This window comes from Culex quinquefasciatus, chromosome 1, assembly GCF_015732765.1.
Source record: "Culex quinquefasciatus strain JHB chromosome 1, VPISU_Cqui_1.0_pri_paternal, whole genome shotgun sequence".
Lineage (NCBI taxonomy): Eukaryota > Metazoa > Arthropoda > Insecta > Diptera > Culicidae > Culex > Culex quinquefasciatus.
This window is the reverse complement of record NC_051861.1, coordinates 29014528-29036627: the sequence shown is the minus strand read 5'-3', so window position 1 is coordinate 29036627 and position 22100 is coordinate 29014528. Positions and strand designations below refer to the sequence as shown.

Below are 22100 nucleotides of genomic sequence, written 5' to 3'. Positions count from 1 at the left end.
GTTCACTGCTAGCATGTGACTGTAAACCTACTGTGTCCGTTCAACCACTGCCGCCTGACTCGTACCGGTCGGCTGCTGGAGAATGAGAGACGTGAAAAAATGAGCTACACTCACTCAATTCGTGTCGTATGACTGACTCGTAAAATCCTCTCTTAACACTATTTTGACTATTTTTAAACAATTGAATGGTTCTAGACTGTGCAAAACACTTAAAACAACCATAACTTATATTCAAAATTACATTTCCACGCATAAATACGAACTTTTTGTGTAAAAACTTGTTTCTTTATGTGTGTGCCTGCAACGTCGAATGAGCGTTGGTCGACTACTGCCTCGCATTGCAGCTGCTCAGTGAGCTAGGGCACTCACGACTGAGTCGGGTTTGTTTATGTCACGGTTTTGCGGTTCAGTGAATGGATCTGAAAAAATCGTGTATGGGTCGCCGATTTTCGCGTCAGGACCCCTGACATTTTCAGCTCTGCCTGCGAGTATCATATCGCCTCTCCATGAGTTATGACTGATTACACCGACTAACGACATTTTTGTGCAGGTTTAATTCTCGCGGAAGCAAAAACTTTGGGGACCGCCCTAACACGAGCATTTTGAATTTTTCAAAAGTAGCCAGCTTTTTAAGCAAAAATGGCGTTCGTATGGTGAACGCACGAAATGTCAAAATCACGCAGCGGTACCAACATTACGAAAAAAGTGTGCCATGGCATGACAGTCACATTTTTTTCTAATGTTGGTGTCACTGCGCGATTTTGACATTTCGGACGTTCAACATTCGAACGCCATCTTCGCTTAAAAACCTGGATATAGATGTGGTCAAGTGGTTTTTTCTCAGGAGATTGTATAGAAAATTAGGGCGTTGCGTCGCTGTTGCATACAATCCAAAAAATTGCATGCAATATGTACAAGGAGAGAACCGGACTAATTATCCATACAAAACTATTTGTCCATGTCTTAATAGCAAGCTTCCCTGCACCGTGCGGTACACGCGGTTCGCTTGCACCTCGGGTTTGCTTTGCGCCTGCTTTGTTCGGTTTACACCCGTACCCGACTCACACGAGCCGAGGGTATTTTGGTTCATCGTACCAGCGCACCACGACACTCTCGGTTCGCCGCGTCGGTTTTGTGTCTGGCACTCACCCATGGCATGAACCCGGTGTATGATCCAAGGTGCTTCACTCGATACGAGCCGAGGTACGTGCCGTGGTACGCGCTGGCGGTACAAAACGGGTTCAATACCACGGCGCGTACCACGGCACACTGGGTTCATGCCATGGGTGAGTGCCAGACACAAAACCGATGGGGCGAGCCGAGAGTGTCGTGGTGCGCTGGTACGATGTACCAAGATACCAATACATAAATGGGTTCAGGCACGTACCGAAGCTAGAAAACCAAACCCGCGGTGTGCGTTGGCACTGGCGCATGGGAAGCTTGCTTAATAGTTTTGAATGATTCAATATGCTCGTGTGCACGTAATTCTGAGGACCCTAAAGTTCATGCTTCCCCTCGAGTTGGGCATGCAAAGTCATTTTTGTCATTTTTTGTAAGTCAGTGTTATCGACCTTCTTTCCAAAAATAAAAGAACATTACCCTTTTTACTAGTGTAATAATTTATTGCTAGCGATTCTAAGCCACGTGTCTAACATATTTAATTGTCTATTTGTAAAAGCATTTCAGAGCATGGTACATGGAAATGTGGAATGTTATTGCTGGTTACACCAAAAGTAAACTGAATACCGATTGTTATTTGACAAAAAAACAACATAAGAAAGAGAACCGCCTAAGCTAAAACACTGTTCTAAGCAACTCTGTGTCTGTTTGTCTATGTGTGTATGTGTGAGTCCATGTGTGTGTGTGTGTGTGTGAGCATCGTCCCTGAGCAGCAAATTTCCAGCAACATTTTACAGCTTGGCAAGCAGCTGAGCAGCGTCGTCGTCCTTGGCCGGCAGAAAGTTCCCGGTGGCGAAGATATTCTTCGGATCCAGCTCCACCTTGGCGGCCTGGTACAGTCCCACCCCGACGCGGGACACCGTCTGCGGGTACCACCGCGAGCGGATCTTCCCCACGCCGTGGTGGTGCGAGATGGACCCACCGGACGCGAGGATTTCGTTCCGGGCGTGGGCCTCGATCGTCTCGTACACGTGCACCGGATCGGCAAAGTCACTGTAGTTGAACCCGAAGTAGAAGTACACGCACGCGCCCGCGTCGTACGATTGCGTCACGCGGCACGAGATGAGGTAGTGGTGGATGTTGTGTTTGGCACATTCCTGTGAGAAAAAAAAAACAAAGAGCGCAACATTATAAGAATGACATACAAACAGGGCTGTGGAGTCGGAGTCGGTGGAGTCGGGTCTTTTTGAGAAGCCTGGAGTCGGAGTCGGAGTCGTAAAAACTCGAACAACTGGAGTCGAAGTCGGAGCCAGAGTCGGCTAAATTTTATAAGCTGGAGTCGGAGTCGGAGTCGGAGCCAAAAATTTCTGATTACCCGGAGTTGGAGTCGGAGTCGGAGTTGTCTTAAATTCAACAAAAAATGTGTTTATTTTTTATTTTTTAGTATTTGCTATGAAACAGATTAATTTACAAAACTTCTTATATTTTCAATGTTTTTTCAAGTTGCATGCGCTGCATTGCCATTTTTATTTTTATTTTTATTTTTAGAGATCACTAAATGATAACCTGTTTATCAGCTTTTACCGAAGTAGGTAGTATCATCATAACTAAAAAAAAAAACAAGTAGCGTAGTCAGAAATATTTAGTTGATTTTTGACTGCATCCTTTTGCCAATATTTATGTATCCTTTAAACTCAAATTTGACCAAATTTAATCTAGTTCTTTCTAAAAAAAAGTACACACACAGTCATCTTATACCCCGATAGTGAATGTCTTGGTGGTTTTAAGTAAATCAATGTTCAGGAAAAAAGTTACGAGGTACATCAAAAAATATAAATAATAATCACTATTTATGGAAATTGAAAACAAAAAAAAAATCACTGACAGGATAACTCTTCCAACAAATATTCAACGATTATAACAATCTATTACTTGGAACTCAACATGCGCATTTTGTTTATAACTTTGTACAAAAAATTAAAAGTGTCTGAGAATGTTGATCCTTAGGCAAACTATTTTGATATTGTTGCAAATTATCGTTAAACAAATCTCAAGATTTCAGGATAGGACAGGATTTCAAGATAAAAAAATATCCGTGACCTAGAAAATATTTATCCTGAGGATTTTTGTTTTTTATCCAATTTTAAGTTTTTTCATATATTTTCATGGAGGCGTACGACCATTCATAAAGCTTAGTTTTAGGTGAAGATGCAAGAAGTATTGCGCGCCTCCTTTTAAATATATAAAAAGATTAAATATTCAAATAAATCCAAAATTCCGAGGTAAAATATTTTCTAGGTCACGGATATTTGAAAAGGACCCCTTAAGCGTTCTTACCACTAAGATTTTTTTTAAGATAGATTGACTTGTAATAATGAACTTCTTCAGCCTTGGCGTCTTAAAAATTTCAATGGAGCTTTAAAAAATAGTTTCGTTTAAATTGTTATTTAAAAATACAAGGTGACTATGAAAGTCACTGTGCATCTTATAAATGTCAACTTAAAAGTGAGCAAATTGAATTTATATGTTAAATCAATCATTAAGGCCAGCTTTCTTTTAATGATCATTAAAAAAATAACAATTTAATATTTTAGCTTTTAATCAATTTAATGAAAATTTGAGGTTCTGAAAATGCCTTCAAAACTGGCGTTTTTTATTTCTGTTTCAATAGTGTCTAAAACTAGTAAAACTAGAAACTTTTTTCCGATTTTTTTCCACTTAAAGAATTTTTAAATAATCCTATTTATCAATGTTTTCGAAATAATAGTAAACTAATTTTTGAAATATTTAAAAATATGTGGAGTCGGAGTCGGAGTCGGAGCCAACCATTTTTTGAAAGCTGGAGTCGGAGTCGTTTAAAGTTGGTGGGCCGGAGTTGGAGTCGGAGTCGGAGTCGGTTGGATTTGAAAGCTGGAGTCGGAGTCGGAATCGGAGTCGCTTGAAATATGACCCGACTCCGCAGCCCTGCATACAAATGCTGGAATCCCAAGTTATGACTACAAATGTTTACAAATGTTGTTTATGACAAAAAAGCACGATAAGATTCAAACTTTTTTCAAATTAAAAATGACAAAAACGCTCGGAGTTTTTTTTTGATTTTATTGAATATCTCAGGATTGAAATCGAATTTTGGGGATCTGTGAAGGTCAAAAGGTAAGGTATTATGAGCTGCACAAAATTGCGTTCTTAACTAAATTTGGCCCAAAATGCTCGTACGACAAGTTAGCACACGACGGCGACGATTTTCAACTATAAACAAAATTAATTTGAAGACATTTAGTTGTATCATAGCCGACATACAGCTATTCAAAGATATCAGCTATTCTGTGATATCAGTTTCAAAAAACGGGTGGTTGGTGCCACGATATCTAAACACTGCTTCGACCAAATCGGCCTAAAATTTTGGGAAAGTTGTGCATGACGAAGGCCGATTTTCAAAAAGTTTATTTTAAAGAAGACAAAAATATATTTTTTTATTTTCATGTACCTATATGATCTTCAGTTATTGATTTTTGTAATTTTTTGAAAAACAAAATTTTAGCAAATGTTGTCCATCCTATCTCGGGATATCGTGGCACCCGTAAGTCAACTCAGTGTTTCGAGAAAAACGCTAAAAAAGGTTTCAAACTTAAATATCTTTATGAAACTTTCTGGAGTGATTGTAAATCATCTTTCGTGCGGATTTAATATTTTTTCTTAAACGTGAAATGTTGAGATGTTCGAAATGTATGTAACCCCTTAAATTCCCAAGCAACACACTTTGTCAGATAAACGTATTTCCTAACTGGTTGTATAACCGAACGGCCTCGTTACCACAACTTGTTCGACAACTCCTGTGCATTGGAAAAAGCGCACTTTTTTCTGTTGTATAACTTGCCAGAATAAGATGCAAGTTATCAGACTAAGTTGTACAAATGTATCTGACAACACTGTGCTAGCTAACAAGAGATTCAACGAAAAAAAGGGGGCGTGGTTAACGGCTGTGCTGTCAAATCAAAGCGCACACTGAAAAGGAAAGATAGATTGAAAACAGTTGCCTAACCGTTCACTCAAAAAAACATTCACGTTGATGTTACGTGAAAAGCTATGTGGTATTTTTCCACTAAAGTTTTCACGTAACTTCTACAAGATGACTCTAGTAGAAACGGAATTTATTTGGCCAGATCAGTTCACATCGATTTTACGTGTTTCACACGTAAAAGCTAAATGAATCAATTGACGATTTCTACGTGTTTGTTTTAGTAAACGTTATATGGTTTTTGTAGTAGTAGATTTCAGTTTTGCCTCACTTTATTTTATTTTTTCGAATAGAAATAAAAATGATTTCAGTTCAATTTGCACAAACTTGGTATATTTTTCAATAATTTACAAACATTATAAAGATTAGATTTTTTCGGAAACACCGATGAGACCATTTTACCAGTGGTTTAGTTAGCCGATTCTGCCGGCCTGCATGCACACGGGAACCCGTTTCAAGGCCAGGACGACGTTCGCAACGCATCCGGCCTAGACAATCTGACCACCAGCTGGATGCTCAAGAACGAGTTGTGCAATCTAGACTCGAAATCCTCCGGAGAACACTCAGCTAAACCCGTTGGTCTTGTCCATGCAATTTTCGGTGGCATTGAGCACCACGGCACCACCGGCCGCTAAGGTTGGAACGGGCCAGAATTCCTGTGGCCGCTGGGAATGAAGATGATTACTTCCAGAGGTCAGATTCTGCAAAAAAGGAAAAAATAGCTGTAATTATTAAAAATTTATCAAACTTAACTTAACTTACCGTCTGTTCCATTTTAAAATAAATTTGGCGAGAACAACTCCAGCTGCAGACCTTTGCCGTTCGCTATCAATTTTCATACTAAAATAATCACGTAGAAATTTCACAGAATAGCGCACTCGAGTCTCGTTGAAGTTACATTTCAAAACACATAAAAGCTACATGAATAAACCTAGTGGAAAAATACTATAAGGGGTTCCACGTAACTTCAAAGTGAACATATTTTTTTGCCAGAACACATTCACATTATTTTTACGTGCGTCACGTAAAACGGGCCTAGTGAGGGTAAAATCGAGGTTACGTGATTTTTCACGTAGCATCAACGTGTGGAGTTTTTTGAGTGTTACCCAACTTACATGTAAACAAACAGTTCTTATTAGAATTTCAATCAACGACGAAGCCAATATGAATAGTATCTCTGACTATTTTGGCACGCTTGTTTCTGGCCGATTTATTTAGAAAAAAATTGAAATTGCATGAAAAAAAATAATATTTTCGCGCTCTCTAACTGTGATTCATGTGAAACCCTCTTCATGGCGAACTTTTAGATTTTCATTTTTTGATGAACTTCGCCTTTCCCAAGATTCGATCCGATGACTTCGACGATTTGTTGTTATCTCCACGGCAGGTCCAGGCGCGCTTCCACATCTCTCCACGAGGCTTCATAGTAAACAAGCTGGCCTAAACGTCAATAAGAAGGCTGCGGTCAACTTTGTTATACAGCAGTGAGCTATACAACTTAACTCCAGAAAAGGTTGTCATTGGAAATTAAGTTATATAAGTTTGTTTCAAGTCAGTTTTTATAACTCCATTATGTAACTTTGTTATAACAAACCGTTTCAACTTTCATTTCGATTACCGTACCACGGAGTAACATTGCAAATTGGTGTGATTTTAATTTGTTGTTTTCTCTATCATGAATTCCGTAAGCTGATATTTTTTGTAGCTTTTACCGGCGATATTTTTATCCAGGTTTTTAAGCGAAGATGGCGTTCGAATGTTGAACGTCCGAAATGTCAAAATCGTGCAGTAGCACCAACATTAGAAAAAAAATTGCGGCCGTCATGCCATGGCACACTTTTTTCGTAATGTTGGTATCACTTCGTGATTTTGACATTTCGGACGTTCACCATTCGAACGCCATTTTCGCTTAAAAAGCTGGATAAATAATCGGTCAACAATCAAAATTATTGCAATCTTCGATAAATAAACATTATTGAAACGCTAAATACCTCACGTACAAATTTACACCACCTAACAACACGCAATGTCAAGTTGAATATGTTTGTTGAATATCAGTTATATAACCTGTTCTCCGATAACATTTGTGTAACAAAGCGAGAAAACCTAAGGTTATTTATAGAATGGTTGTCCACGCCCATTTTTTCAGAAGATGCCGTCACATGACTATGTTAGATAAGCAGTGAAACAAACAGTGCAATATTATTCTTATTCAACAAACTGTTTTCGAGGAAAACAATGCAGATGAGGGAACAGCACAAAGGGCAATTCACTTCTGATATTGCACCAATATGAAGCCAATATTGGAGTCGATACGGTATGCAGCCTAGGAATACTGCGCGAGTATTATGCGCGTATGATATTCACGCTGATATTTGGGTAGACATAACCTCATATGTGACGATTATGGGGTCTATATCGACAATACGGTATGCAGACAATGAGAATATTAGGTGCGTATGATACGCGTATGCAGTATACTCGAAGTGATTAACCCCTAGGAACAGCATCATGGCATATCAGGATTTTGACGTTTAATTACAGCTCATAAAAAGCGTTTTCGACTGAAATCAAGTGATAAATAACTCAAACGGAAGTGAGCAAGCAAGTTTCTATCGAAGGTGTTCCAAAATAAGTTGTTTAAACAGTGTAAATCAGCAAATTGGATGGAACCCCCCAAATAGGTGAGAATTTTTCCTATGTTGTGTTTTGTTGGAAAAGAGTGAAGTTGACTGTGTTTTAACACTTTTGTGGCACAAAACACGATAGTTACACAAGTCAGTTATACAAGCAGTGAAACAAACTGTTATTTGAGTTATGTTCAGATTTTTTCTCGTATGTTTATCAAAAACAATTGTCTAACTATTATTCAACAGTTGACAAGTTATGAGTGCTACTTGGGTTATGTATGCTTCAATTGAGAACAAGTTTCTATACCACGTTCTACACTAGAGTTGTTAAGAATCTGAGCCAAGGGATTTTTTTTATAATATGTATTTACTATCGAACTTTCAATTTATTTCATCGGTAAAATACACCCAATCTAAAAAAAGTGACGAACTGTCACTTTTCACACGGTGCTCACGCACAATATTAAAACAAACGTTTGGTAGTGTGTGTGAACTCCGTGTAAAAAGGGTATCAAACTAAAAAGTGATCCCGTTCGTTTGATAACAGTTGATGTCAAACCCTCGGGGTTTGAGTGTAGTGATTCAACTCCAAATATTTCAAAATGTTCAACATTATTGAGATAGAAGATTCAATTTCAAATATTTCTACGTATCGCAATGTTTCTAGTAAGAAATGACTGAACATACCTTCCTGACGCGATTCTTCACATTCACGCACAGCGTCTCGCAGCGATCCCAGGAGACGGAAGTCTCGAATGACTCCGCCACCACGTTATACTCGAGGGCCAGATCCTACAAAACAAACAAACACACACACACACATGTTAGGTTTAGGTCTATCCCACGTTAGTTAAAGGTTAAAACTGTTTTGATTGTGCAGAAAATCACAAGTTCATTATCGCGCCGAGTTGGCGTGCAAATATTGACGGAAATCAAACATACTTGTTGCATCGCGGAATTGCATTTGAGAGTGCAAATAGTTGGGACTCACCCTGATGTACGCGATCACGAAGGTGAGGATGTAACCCTTCTCGCCGTTGGTACTGCCAGCGGAGAAGCCGCCGTGTTTGCTGGCGATCGCGAAAATTTTCCGTTCGTGGAGCTTCACGTCGGCGGCGGTGCCCTCGAAGACCAGCGTAGCGATCGCGATCTTGTCGAGGGCCATGCCCTTCACTTTGGTGATGTAGCTCTTCTGGAGTGCACTTGCGAGGCCCGAGAACGCGCCCCCTTGAGGTTTGAGTGCCTGGCCGAACACGAACTGCTCGTTGTCGATGAGGCGGATGCTGGCCGGCTGGAGTCGTTCCTTGGCGACCTCCCGCAGACACCGGATGCCGGTGCCAAAGTCGGGGAAAACGAGCGAGCCGTACTTTTTCACCTCCGGTAATGGACGTAACTTTATCACAACCTCGGTTATCACTCCAAGGGAACCTTCCGAGCCCAGGATGATGTGGTCAAAGTCCGGGCCGCACGATATCCGCGGGACGAACACGTTCTTCTCCAGGACTCCCTTTGAAGTCACCATCTTCACCTTGACCACGATGTCTTCAATGTTTCCGTACTTGTTCTTCTTCATTCCGGACGCCCTGGTGGCGACCCAACCTCCGAGCGTCGAAAACTCGTAACTGTCCGGTTCATGGCCAGTGGTGAACCCAAGCGCTCGTACCTCCCGCTCCAGGTCTTGTCCAACGATCCCCGCTTCAAAGCACGCCACCAGATTCTCCCGGTCAACCCACAACATCCGGTTCATCTGGCTCGTATCCAGCACGGCAATCGGCCGGTCTTCCCGCTCCGGACACGTGGACGCCCCGGAAACGGAAGTCCCACCTCCGTACGGAATCACCACCACGTTGCACTCGTTCGCACAGCCAACGATCTGCACCACCTGGTCGTGACTGGTGGGAAACAGTACAACATCCGGAATTCGCTTGAACGTCCCCGTTCGCAGCGTGTAGATGTCGTGCAGTGTCTGGCCGTGGCACCGGATCAACCGATCTTCCCCCCTTTGACTCAGGTCGATTCCGAGCTCGCGAAGTTTTGCCAGAAACTCCGGACACGGCACCGGATCCGGATAGTCGGGTGGTAGCGGATTTCCGCGCTGTTTGTTCTTGAGGTTCACGTTCAGGTATTTCTCCACGTAGTCTTTGAAGTACGGTAGGGAGATGGAACCGCCGATGGGGTAGCTGTAATGCAAATTAACAATTAAACGAGGGTTTAAAATTTGCATGACAGTTAGATCTTACCGACTCCCGGTGAACACCAACGTGTCGTCCACATACTGAAAGCTGGAATCTTTGTAGCCCCAACCATTCCATTTGAGCAGTTCCTGTCTGGAAATGTAGTTTGGAGTTAGTTACGATGATAATGATTAGTTTTGGTTGCGTGACTTATGTAACTCAGACCACGTTTTCCCTTGTGATAGCTTATCGATAAGGGGGATTTATGGCGCCTATCAAGTTCCCCGTGGATATCTCTTTGTGACCAAATGACTTGTCTATCTCAAACTTAGGGAAAGAGAAATTACTATCTTTATTTGCACTATTGATAAGGCGGAGCTTGCAAACGGTCAGAATTATTGATGATTGATATAAACGGTCGTATTCCCAAAGGTTCGCAGCGAAAAAAGGCTAAACGATACGTCATCTCTTGCGCCAGTAGCCAGTACTAAATCACAATCAAATCAATTATTGAAGCTTCAATTAGCATGAAAGATGCATGGAACGATTTGCCGAGGTTTGCTTCCGTTACCTTAAGTGTCGTGTTGGTGTAACCTTTGCTTTAAATTATACACTATTTATGGTGGAGCAAACAACTATAAGCAATACGGGTTGAAAAGTTGTTGGAAGTGTTAAACCTAAACCATAAACATTTCTGATTAATTTATTCCTATATGCTTTGAGTTTTTTTAAATTTCATTTCCTTATCATGTCTAAAGCATTTCAGAATTTTGTGATAGTGTTTGCATTTGCTTACATTTTTTTGAAAACAAGCTATTTGTTTTTGATTCTTCGAACAAATATCAGCCCAAGTAAATAAAGTCTCATAAAAAACATCAAGTGCTTCCGTTTGAAGGACATTACCCCCCATCGATTCCATCATCGTCGGTTTCTTTCTATTTTTATCAGGAAAACGCTCGTTCGAGTGCTGTGTGTCCTTGTGTGTGAGTGTGTTCATTCCGTAGTTATGCGTTTATGAATGGTTTACACACTGCTCCTCACTCACTACAGCACAAGTGCGAGGCCAGGCTGTGGAAGAGGTGAGTCCGTTGCCGGTGATTTGCCGGCAAAAACAAACACAAACCACGAGGTTTACGTAAACAGTTCGTGCCGCCGCACACCTCCGGACCATCCTTCATTCACCGCTCACCGGACCGGGCGGGAAAATTATCTCTCTCCCTGTTCCTGGTTGCACTCTCCCACTCTCAGTTGGCTGTTTTTTTTTGATCTCTTTAGTTTTCCAGCAGATTTAGCGCTCTCTTTCGCTCGCACTTTCCCATCAACTTGCACTCTCATATTTTTTGGGAGTGTTTCATTCACGCGTAAAAATCTTTGGTTTTCCCCCCTCATTTCTGCGAATGTTTTTCGAAACTGTGGGCTAATGGTGAATATTTTTAATTTATTTAATATGTTTTGATCAGCCGGACTGAGGAAAAAGCCCTATTGACTGAGAAAACGATATCACGATCACATCAAACAGATTGCAGGAAAGTGAGGATTTATTATTCTTATATTCATTTTATATGGCAATAACAACTTATGTTGTTTTTTTAGAAAAAATGGTTAAGTTTGTTGAACGTTTGATTTTAGCTTATTTTAGCGAGTTTTTTTTTCACTTTCAAAACACACTTGTAACATGTGCTTTTCTGATTTTAAGTATTTTAAACTGGTGTTACCTAATTAGTTTTTTGTATCTACTCCAAACCATTCACAGTAAAAAAAAGAAGTAATCCAGCTGCGTGTTAAAGGCCTGAATGTTACATAAATTTTGTAATTTTTGAGAAATTTTAGGTAATATTGCAACCTGAAACATGTTAATATTTATTATCGCGGACTTTCTTTAATATAAAACAATGTACACTTGTTCCGTTGTACTTCAACTCTGCTCGTCTAAGGACGAGCTCACCTTTATTAAGTATTTCCATGTCGGTAGATCAACTACCTCCCTAGTAGTATAATTGACTACCTATCGACTTAACTTCATTTTATCTCCTAGATTTAGTCATTGCGTTTACCTGTTGACGTACATAAGTTTTATTGTCTTATATCGCCAAACAGAGATGGTAAATATGAGAAAAAGGGCGTGTTGTGGTTCAGGCCACAACAAACATAGGGGGATGGCGTTGCAATTTTTAGAACACGTTTTCCACTTTTTCTCCATCGAAACCGACTACTTTATCGACTTCATTTTGCTGGGCGAGATAGGACACCGTCTATTTTTAGACAAAAAAAAATAAAAATCAAATTATTCGCTCTACAGCATTGCCTTGGCGTTCTCGATTACGAGATTCCTATTCGAAACTAGGTGTTCGAAGGCTTGATTGTTGAGGCAATTGCAAACCTCTTTTTACACCTTAGCTTCCATCCATCCCGGGATTCGAACTGACGACCTTTGGATTGTTAGTCCAACTGCCTACAAGCGACTCCACCGAGACAGGACCCAGGGAGACGACTCCTACACCTGGACTGAGCTAACGACCTAACCTTCAGGTTAGTCCGGGGCCAACATTTACTTCCCGTCCGACGGAAGGCGTGATCAGACAAATCTCGTCTCGAAAAATGCCACCGGGACCGTCTGGGATCGAACCCAGGCCGACTGGGTGAGCCCACCCTTACCCCTCCACCACGGTCCCACGGTATTTTTAGACGGTACACAGCAAAAAATCCGATGGCAAAATCGCATACTGATGGGCTAGATATTTCAGGGTGTAAAATCACATAAAATTGCATAAAATAATGCAATGTTTATTGTGGACTTAGTTGGTAGCTGGATTTTCTGGCATCTTCTCACGGTCATTGAAAACGGTCGTGGATAGACCTAGGGGTTCTCAATTGGACTAAAAAAGTTCATGTTATAGAAAAAATATGGATTTAAATTTTGATTTTTAATCACTTCTCCGGAATAATTGTTTAAACATGCTTGCAAATTTTGTATTCAGACAGAAAAATATATTTTTTCTTGAAAAAGGTTAATTTTTAACCACATGATCATTACTAATTCTGACTCGATGCCGCCATCAAGCGACCGCGTGCTCCTTTTGTTTGTCAACAAAGCTGCAGCTGGATGGTGAGACAAAGTGAGAGAGGGAGAGGTTTTGACATTTTTATGCCCGCATCTGACCCGCCGCCTATTTCGTCGGTCGTTGAGCCGACTGTCGTTTCCAACGACCGAGTCTGGCAAGGTACTGATCGTACAATATTTTACACACAGGCCTTCTACACGCAGCTGGATTACTACTTTTTTAGCTGTGTATGCTGTGTTGTAATATCTACTCTAAGATTTTTATTAGGTGATTCTATGATAACACTGATCTATTGCCAATTTTGCACCTATTTCAACGCACAGCCAGAAAATATTCACCCTCAGAAAAACGTGCACTTTGTTTTTTCAAAAATATTAGACTGGGCCGAGACTGGTCCAAAATATGTATTTTTTGATTTTCGAGATTTTTTGATATGTTTCAGGGGACAAAACCCGCATTTTTTAGCCATAGAGAAGCATGGTCAAAAAAAATCTGCCGCCGAGTTATGATTTTTTGAAAAAATAGTGAATTCTGGAAAAAATCGAAATTACATGCAAAAACTAATTTGACGTATTTTTTTAATGTAAAATTGAACTTGCAATCGAAACGTTCTTCACAGATTTTTTGATAAAGGGATCTTTTTTCAAGATATAGCCACCGAAAGTTGAAATTTGGTGAAATATTTGCAGTTTTTCGATTTTCAAAAATAATGACCATGAGTAACCATTTCTAAAAATATTTTTTTGAAAGTTCAGAAAATTTGCTATAAAATTGTCTAAGTGACATTGAAGATTGGACCTCTGGTTACTGAGATACAGCCGCTTTAGCCCACCATTTTCTATTGTCGATATCTCAGCAACTAATGGTCCGATTTTCAATGTTAAAACATGAAACATACGTGAAATTTTCCGATCTCATAAAAAAAATATTTTGAAAAAAAAATAAACCAAGAATAGCATTTTGAATTGGCGTAAGATTCAATGTTTGGCCCTTTTAAAAAGTTAGTCTTGATTCAAAAGTTTAATTTGAAAAGTTCGGAAAATTTTACAAATGTTTCATGTTTTAAAATTGAAAATCGGACCATTAGTTGCTGAGATATCGACATTAGAAAATGGTGGGCTAAACTGCCGTTTTACGGCGATATGATGTATACGCCATTTTGGACATTTTCAATTTTATTGTACAGTCTGATAAACAATCTTAAAAGCTACCTCCTGACGAAAGAATTTTTCAAAAAACTGCTCTGGGGCCCATTTTATTAAGCAAACAAACAATGATGTATGCGCCAATTTTACTCATCATGATGTTGATAAAAGTCAAATTAAATACTGTTTAAATGTTGATTTGTGATTTTGGGACCAAATCAAGACTTGGCAATATTTGATTACATTATTTCGATTTAATTCTTAAAGGGACGTCCATTAGGTGTCATCCATAAAGTACGTCACGTTCTGAGGGAAGAGGGGGATTTTGAGCAAGCGTGAAATTGCATGTTAAAAGTATAGGGAAATCGTGACAAAGGGGAGTGGAGTAGATTTTGGCTGATTTTAATGTGACGTACTTAATGGATGGCACCTTATCCACATCCACGTAGACACTTTTTTGATAATTCTAGACCCACCCACCTCCCTTGCGGACAATTGTTCATGCAAAAAATGTGTTTATGGAGCGTAGACAATCACTAAGGGAGCGTTCTTAAATTACGTAACGCAAAAAAACGGTTTTTAGACCCCCTCCCCCCCCCTCGTAACAAAATGTCCATACAAATTTTAAAAATGTTGCATGGAGCGTAACACGGCCTCCGACCCCCTCCCCCCCAGCTGCGTTACGTAATACAAGAACGCTACCTAAAACCCTCCCCCCCCTTAAAGTATCCACGTGGACAATTCATTAAGGGATTCGCTCAGCTGTAAAAATAGCTGGCACAAACAATATAGCCAGCTTTGATCGAGCAATGTATACATACATCATTGGGAAGGAAAAGTAGTGATTTTTTATTGGTATTTTTTCGGCCAAATGATGTTTGTGGTTTAAAATCGTAGAGAATAGGAAAAAACAAGAAATTTTGTAAGGGCCACATTTTTATTGTACTTTTTATCAGTTTCTACAGAGCAGACCTTAAATTAGTCATTTTAAATTGAAAAAATGAACAAAAACAGTAAATCGTGTCTACAGCAAAATCACCTCAATGGCGTATACATCATATCGCCGTAAAACGGCAGTAAAGCGGCTGTATCTCAGTAACCAGAGGTCCAATCTTCAATGTCTCTTAGACAATTTTATAGAAAATTTTCTGAACCTTTAAAAAAAATATTTTTGGGAATGGGCACTCATGGTCACTATTTTTAAGAATCGAAGAATTGCAAATATTTCACTAAAATCCAACTTTCGGTGGCTATATCTTGAAAATAGAGCCCTTTATTGACAAAATCTGTAGAGTACTTTTCGATTGCAATTTCAACTTTACAATAAAAAATTACGTCAAATTAGTTTTTGCATAAAATTTCGATTTTTTCCAAAAAAAAATTTAAACCATGTTTCTCTATGGCTCAAAAGTTGCGGGGTTTTGTCCCCTAAAACATATCAAAAAATCTCAAAAATAAAAAAAATACATATTTAGGGAAATTGAGTTTTTGAAAAAAAAAATAAGTAGTTTAAAAAATCGGCTATTTTTTTCCGTGTACCTTTTTATTCCCAATAGTCCTCAACAATACCTACAACCTACAACATTGCTGAAGACTCCAAATTGATCAGAAAAATCACTCAAATCACAGCTGTTTGAATATTTACGTACCATTTTCGTGTGGACAGCAGCCAAAATTGTATGAAGACTTGTATGGGTGAACCAATGACACAAAATAGCTTGTTTGGTCATAGGGAAGGCCCCCACAAAGTTTGAGCCAAATAAAAAAAATACAAATAAAATCCATTTCCGGTTTTGGTAGAGAATTGCTCAAATTCATCAATTTACTAACCTTTCCACTGCAAAAGATCAGATTCCTTTTCATGGCTACAAGAAATTTTTAAACAGCTGGAATTAAATTGTGAGAAAATGTTATAAAAGTACATTTACGCGATAAATGTTATGTGATAGAATTTAAGGCCGTTTAATGTTATGTCCCCGAAAATCGGTCCGAAAAATCAGGGGGCAATCAGAACAAATATATATTTTTATTTCAATGGAAATAGAAGTTAAATCAACTGAAACAGTTTGCATTTTCCTAGGAATAAAATCGTATTCAGCATTTTTGGGATCGATAACAAATATTGGAATTTCTTGTTTTTGTTAAATTTCGATGTACAGTACTGCAAAAGGACTTGTTTCACGAAGAACTTTTTGTTACTTTTCAATAACACAGTAATTTTATTTTGAAATTGATGTTTTAGTTATGACACCTCACAAAAGTATCTGTGTCTATAACTCGTATACGAACATACGTGAAATAGTTGAAATCATTACTTTACTGCACCTGTTCCGTCACACCGACGATGAATTGCGTTGAGTGCATTGTCGTGTTGACCTGCAAATTCACTTTACTGTAACTTAGTCACTGTTATCAATACAGTCTAGTCTTGATTATCCGAAGTTTAAAAAGTTCAAGATGGTATGTCAGAGACATAACCGAAAGACATAGGACCAAACAATTTGAATGTGTTTTTGGATTGCTAGTGAAATCTGAAATAAGATTATTTTATTTTGTTTCATAGATTTGTCGGCAAAATTGTCATAAATGTTCTCCCAAGGTGAACCTTCTATGAGGGCACCGGCAACTCCAGGTTGTGGCCACTACGGTCGAAATGTCAATTTTCATGTTCAGTATCAAAACCATGAATTTTGATATCCATATTGCCATCGTATGGTTGTGTTAAAGACCCTCCGGGCCCCGGGGAAACCTGCTTTGAGATCACCGGTCACTCAAGGTTGTGGCCACTACTGTCGGAATGCCAATTTTCATGTACAGTATCAAAAACCATGAATTTTGATACCAATATGCCTCAACTCGTATGGTTCTGTAAAAAGTCCTCCGGGCCCCGGGGGAACCTGCTTTAAGGGCACCGGCCACTCCAGGTTGTGGCCACTACTGTCGAAATGGCCATTATGTTCAGTATCAAAAACCATGAATTTTGATACCCATATTGCCACAACTCGTATGTTTCTGTAAATGTCCCCCCAGGCCCCGGGGGAACCTTCTTTGAGGGCACCGGCCACTCCAGGTTGTGGCCACTACTGTCGAAATGGCCATTATTATGTTCAGTATCAAAAACCATGAATTTTGATACCCATATTGCCACAACTCGTATGTTTCTGTAAATGTCCCCCCAGGCCCCGGGGGAACCTTCTTTGAGGGCACCGGCCACTCCAGGTTGTGGCCACTACTGTCAAAATGGCCATTATTATGTTCAGTATCAAAAACCATGAATTTTGATACCCATATTGCCACAACTCGTATGTTTCTGTAAATGTCCCCCCAGGCCCCGGAGGAACCTTCTTTAAGGGCACCGGCCACTCCAGGTTGTGGCCACTACTGTCGAAATGGCCATTATTATGTTCAGTATCAAAAACCATGAATTTTGATACCCATATTGCCACAACTCGTATGTTTCTGTAAATGTCCCCCCAGGCCCCGGGGGAACCTTCTTTGAGGGCACCGGCCACTCCAGGTTGTGGCCACTACTGTCGAAATGGCCATTATTATGTTCAGTATCAAAAACCATGAATTTTGATACCCATATTGCCACAACTCGTATGTTTCTGTAAATGTCCCCCCAGGCCCCGGGGAACCTTCTTTGAGGGCACCGGCCACTCCAGGTTGTGGCCACTACTGTCGAAATGGCCATTATTATGTTCAGTATCAAAAACCATGAATTTTGATACCCATATTGCCACAACTCGTATGTTTCTGTAAATGTCCCCCAGGCCCCGGGGAACCTTCTTTGAGGGCACCGGCCACTCCAGGTTGTGGCCACTACTGTCGAAATGGCCATTATTATGTTCAGTATCAAAACCATGAATTTTGATACCCATATTGCCACAACTCGTATGTTTCTGTAAATGTCCCCCAGGCCCCGGGAACCTTCTTTGAGGGCACCGGCCACTCCAGGTTGTGGCCACTACTGTCGAAATGGCCATTATTATGTTCAGTATCAAAACCATGAATTTTGATACCCATATTGCCACAACTCGTATGTTTCTGTAAATGTCCCCCAGGCCCCGGGGAACCTTCTTTGAGGGCACCGGCCACTCCAGGTTGTGGCCACTACTGTCGAAATGGCCATTATTATGTTCAGTATAAAAACCATGAATTTTGATACCCATATTGCCACAACTCGTATGTTTCTGTAAATGTCCCCCAGGCCCCGGGGAACCTTCTTTGAGGGCACCGGCCACTCCAGGTTGTGGCCACTACTGTCGAAATGGCCATTATTATGTTCAGTATCAAAACCATGAATTTTGATACCCATATTGCCACAACTCGTATGTTTCTGTAAATGTCCCCCAGGCCCCGGGGAACCTTCTTTAAGGGCACCGGCCACTCCAGGTTGTGGCCACTACTGTCGAAATGGCCATTATTATGTTCAGTATCAAAAACCATGAATTTTGATACCCATATTGCCACAACTCGTATGTTTCTGTAAATGTCCCCCCAGGCCCCGGGGAACCTTCTTTGAGGGCACCGGCCACTCCAGGTTGTGGCCACTACTGTCAAAATGGCCATTATTATGTTCAGTATCAAAAACCATGAATTTTGATACCCATATTGCCACAACTCGTATGTTTCTGTAAATGTCCCCCCAGGCCCCGGAGGAACCTTCTTTAAGGGCACCGGCCACTCCAGGTTGTGGCCACTACTGTCGAAATGGCCATTATTATGTTCAGTATCAAAAACCATGAATTTTGATACCCATATTGCCACAACTCGTATGTTTCTGTAAATGTCCCCCCAGGCCCCGGGGGAACCTTCTTTGAGGGCACCGGCCACTCCAGGTTGTGGCCACTACTGTCGAAATGGCCATTATTATGTTCAGTATAAAAACCATGAATTTTGATACCCATATTGCCACAACTCGTATGTTTCTGTAAATGTCCCCCCAGGCCCCGGGGAACCTTCTTTGAGGGCACCGGCCACTCCAGGTTGTGGCCACTACTGTCGAAATGGCCATTATTATGTTCAGTATCAAAACCATGAATTTTGATACCCATATTGCCACAACTCGTATGTTTCTGTAAATGTCCCCCAGGCCCGGGGAACCTTCTTTGAGGGCACCGGCCACTCCAGGTTGTGGCCACTACTGTCGAAATGGCCATTATTATGTTCAGTATCAAAAACCATGAATTTTGATACCCATATTGCCACAACTCGTATGTTTCTGTAAATGTCCCCCCAGGCCCCGGGGGAACCTTCTTTGAAGGCACCGGCCACTCCTGGTTGTGGCCACTACTGTCGAAATGGCCATTATTATGTTCAGTATCAAAAACCATGAATTTTGATACCCATATTGCCACAACTCGTATGTTTCTGTAAATGTCCCCCCAGGCCCCGGGGGAACCTTCTTTGAGGGCACCGGCCACTCCAGGTTGTGGCCACTACTGTCGAAATGGCCATTATTATGTTCAGTATCAAAACCATGAATTTTGATACCCATATTGCCACAACTCGTATGTTTCTGTAAATGTCCCCCAGGCCCCGGGGAACCTTCTTTGAGGGCACCGGCCACTCCAGGTTGTGGCCACTACTGTCGAAATGGCCATTATTATGTTCAGTATAAAAACCATGAATTTTGATACCCATATTGCCACAACTCGTATGTTTCTGTAAATGTCCCCCAGGCCCGGGGAACCTTCTTTGAGGGCACCGGCCACTCCTGGTTGTGGCCACTACTGTCGTAATGGCCATTATTATGTTCAGTATCAAAAACCATGAATTTTGATACCCATATTGCCACAACTCGTATGTTTCTGTAAATGTCCCCCCACGCCCCGGGGGAACCTTCTTTGAGGCCACCGGCCACTCCTGGTTTTGGCCACCACTGTCGAATTGGCCATTTTTCATGAGAACCGCCGCATCATAGCGACTTCCACGCCGTCCGCTTCGCTCGAATTTCCTCCTTCTGCTGCCGGTGGTTCTTCCTTCAGGTTGCTGGTCCTCTTCTTCTATTGGCCGCTGCTGCTGCTGCTCCGCGCCGGCCCGACGTGCACAGTTCGAGTGCTCGTTCCAAAGTGACTTGCTTTTGCGAAATTTTCTGCTTAAATAGCGGCACAGCCGGAGAACGGCACAAAAGGGGCGCGGCCTCCAATGCATACGCTCGCTCTGATTGGTCATCTGTCCGATTTGTACTGAAAAATTACTCATTTTGATTGCATGTTTTAAGTGCTTTAACTATGTTTAGTCAGACTATCTATGTAGTTAAACAATAGCTGAAGTCTTCCTCTTTCGATTGGTGGTCCAACCGTCTGGATTGATTCACAGGGAAAAAAGATATAAGCGTTCAAAATGTCCCCTTTTTTAACGCTTAAAAGTGACGCTTTGGATCGAATTTCTGAACTGGCCCCCCAATATAGTAAGTAGAGACATAGTCCTATGTCAAAAAAAAAACACTTCGAATAATCGATACTAAAAAAATGCCATTCTCTTTTTTTTGTCTTTTTTTAATGAAGACATTTTACCACGTTTAAATTCAATTCAATTTGTGTTTTTATTAGAATTTAGCAGTTCTGTTCCAGGATGTTACATTTGCAATTCAGAGATTTGGAGAACCTTTCAACTGAGATCAATTCATAAGCCTTTGCAGGGAGAGTACATATTTCTACGTTTAGATTTTGCTAGCTGAGTGCTCTTTTAGGGAAAATAAATATTGAGAAAAAACCCTAGATCTATGAACCACGTTTATTTGTTGGGCTGGACTGTATTAATATTGCTCATGAAATTTTTCTGTTCTTTATTACAGTGACATTGTTTTTTTTCACTTGTTTAAATTCAGTACAGCCCATTGTGCCTCACAATCTGCAGGTACATTTTCAAAGGGGCGGTAAAAAGGCGATAAATCAAGTGTTGTCAATACACCAAGTGTCGATGCTAGGTATTTCGAATGATTGACATTTTCTTTTCTTGAATTTAAAATTCAGCAGCACCTGCTGCTGTTGTCGTGCTATCAACACAATTTCCCATCACTGAATGCCACAATTGGCCTGAGAACATCCCCAGGCCTTGCCAAGTGTCACGCAACCAAATCTCGCGCACACCCAACATTTCTGTCCTCAATTGTCGCGTCCTGGGGAGTGGCGCGCCCTTACCGTTGCTTCGGAATGACGCTGACCACCTTCTTGCCGGCACTCGGTTCCAGCCGGACCGGGTCCTCCTCCTTTCCGGCGGACATTTCACCACTTTACCGCACACCACACTGGACCTGTCCCGACACTGCCACCCTCGTTTCCTTCTACCACGAGCACTTGGCTTTTCCTCGTCGTCGATTTTGGTATCGATTTTTCCGTGACAGGTCGTCGCTTTTTTCCCTACAAGTTAGCACAAACGGGGGTTTCCGGCGTTCCTACTTGTGAATATTTCACAACCTTCTGAACTCTACAACTTCGCGAGACTAATTAAAAACGGTGGCACTTGCGACAGACCCTCGTGTTATCGTGCCCTTTTTTGTTAACTACTAATGCCTTTAATTAGGGCTAACGCACTTAGGGCAAGTTGTAGTCACACAAACAAAAAAGACGGTGACTTGTCGCGCGAATGACCGACGACCCTTTTTTTTTTGCTTGCTTGCTTGCTTCCCTATGTAGCCAGAACGCGACTTGGACGTCACAATTCCGGAGGTTAGTTACTGACTAACTGGATTCTAATCGTGCAAAAAGAAAAGAACGCGACGACGCACGGTTCTGCTGGATTGCTAGTTGGAACTACTAAGTGAACACGCGCCGTGGAGAGGACCTGCCGGTGAGAGCAGGAGTTTGCCTACCGATACGATGGAACATTGAGAGGGAGAGTTTTTCCCCCTCGCGCGTTGTGAGTTGAGAGTGTTGGCGATCGATTTTGGACTGCGGAGGAAAGCGAGGAAGGGAGGGTGTGTTTTTGGTGGGTGGGTGCAAGGC

The 22100-nt window shown here is 41.1% G+C and overlaps 1 protein-coding gene across 1 annotated transcript; it reads right to left on the bottom strand.

Moving 5' to 3' along the window:
- Positions 1-1598: 1598 nt before the first annotated feature.
- On the bottom strand, positions 1599-21877 carry LOC6040700 (alkyldihydroxyacetonephosphate synthase). The gene is made up of 5 exons (XM_001850003.2): positions 21297-21877; positions 10008-10094; positions 8759-9947; positions 8455-8559; positions 1599-2276 (listed from the first exon to the last, which is right to left on the bottom strand). The coding sequence occupies exons 1-5, from the start codon at positions 21377-21379 to the stop codon at positions 1911-1913; spliced, it is 1830 nt and encodes a 609-aa protein (XP_001850055.1). The 5' UTR covers positions 21380-21877; the 3' UTR covers positions 1599-1910.
- Positions 21878-22100: the final 223 nt, after the last annotated feature.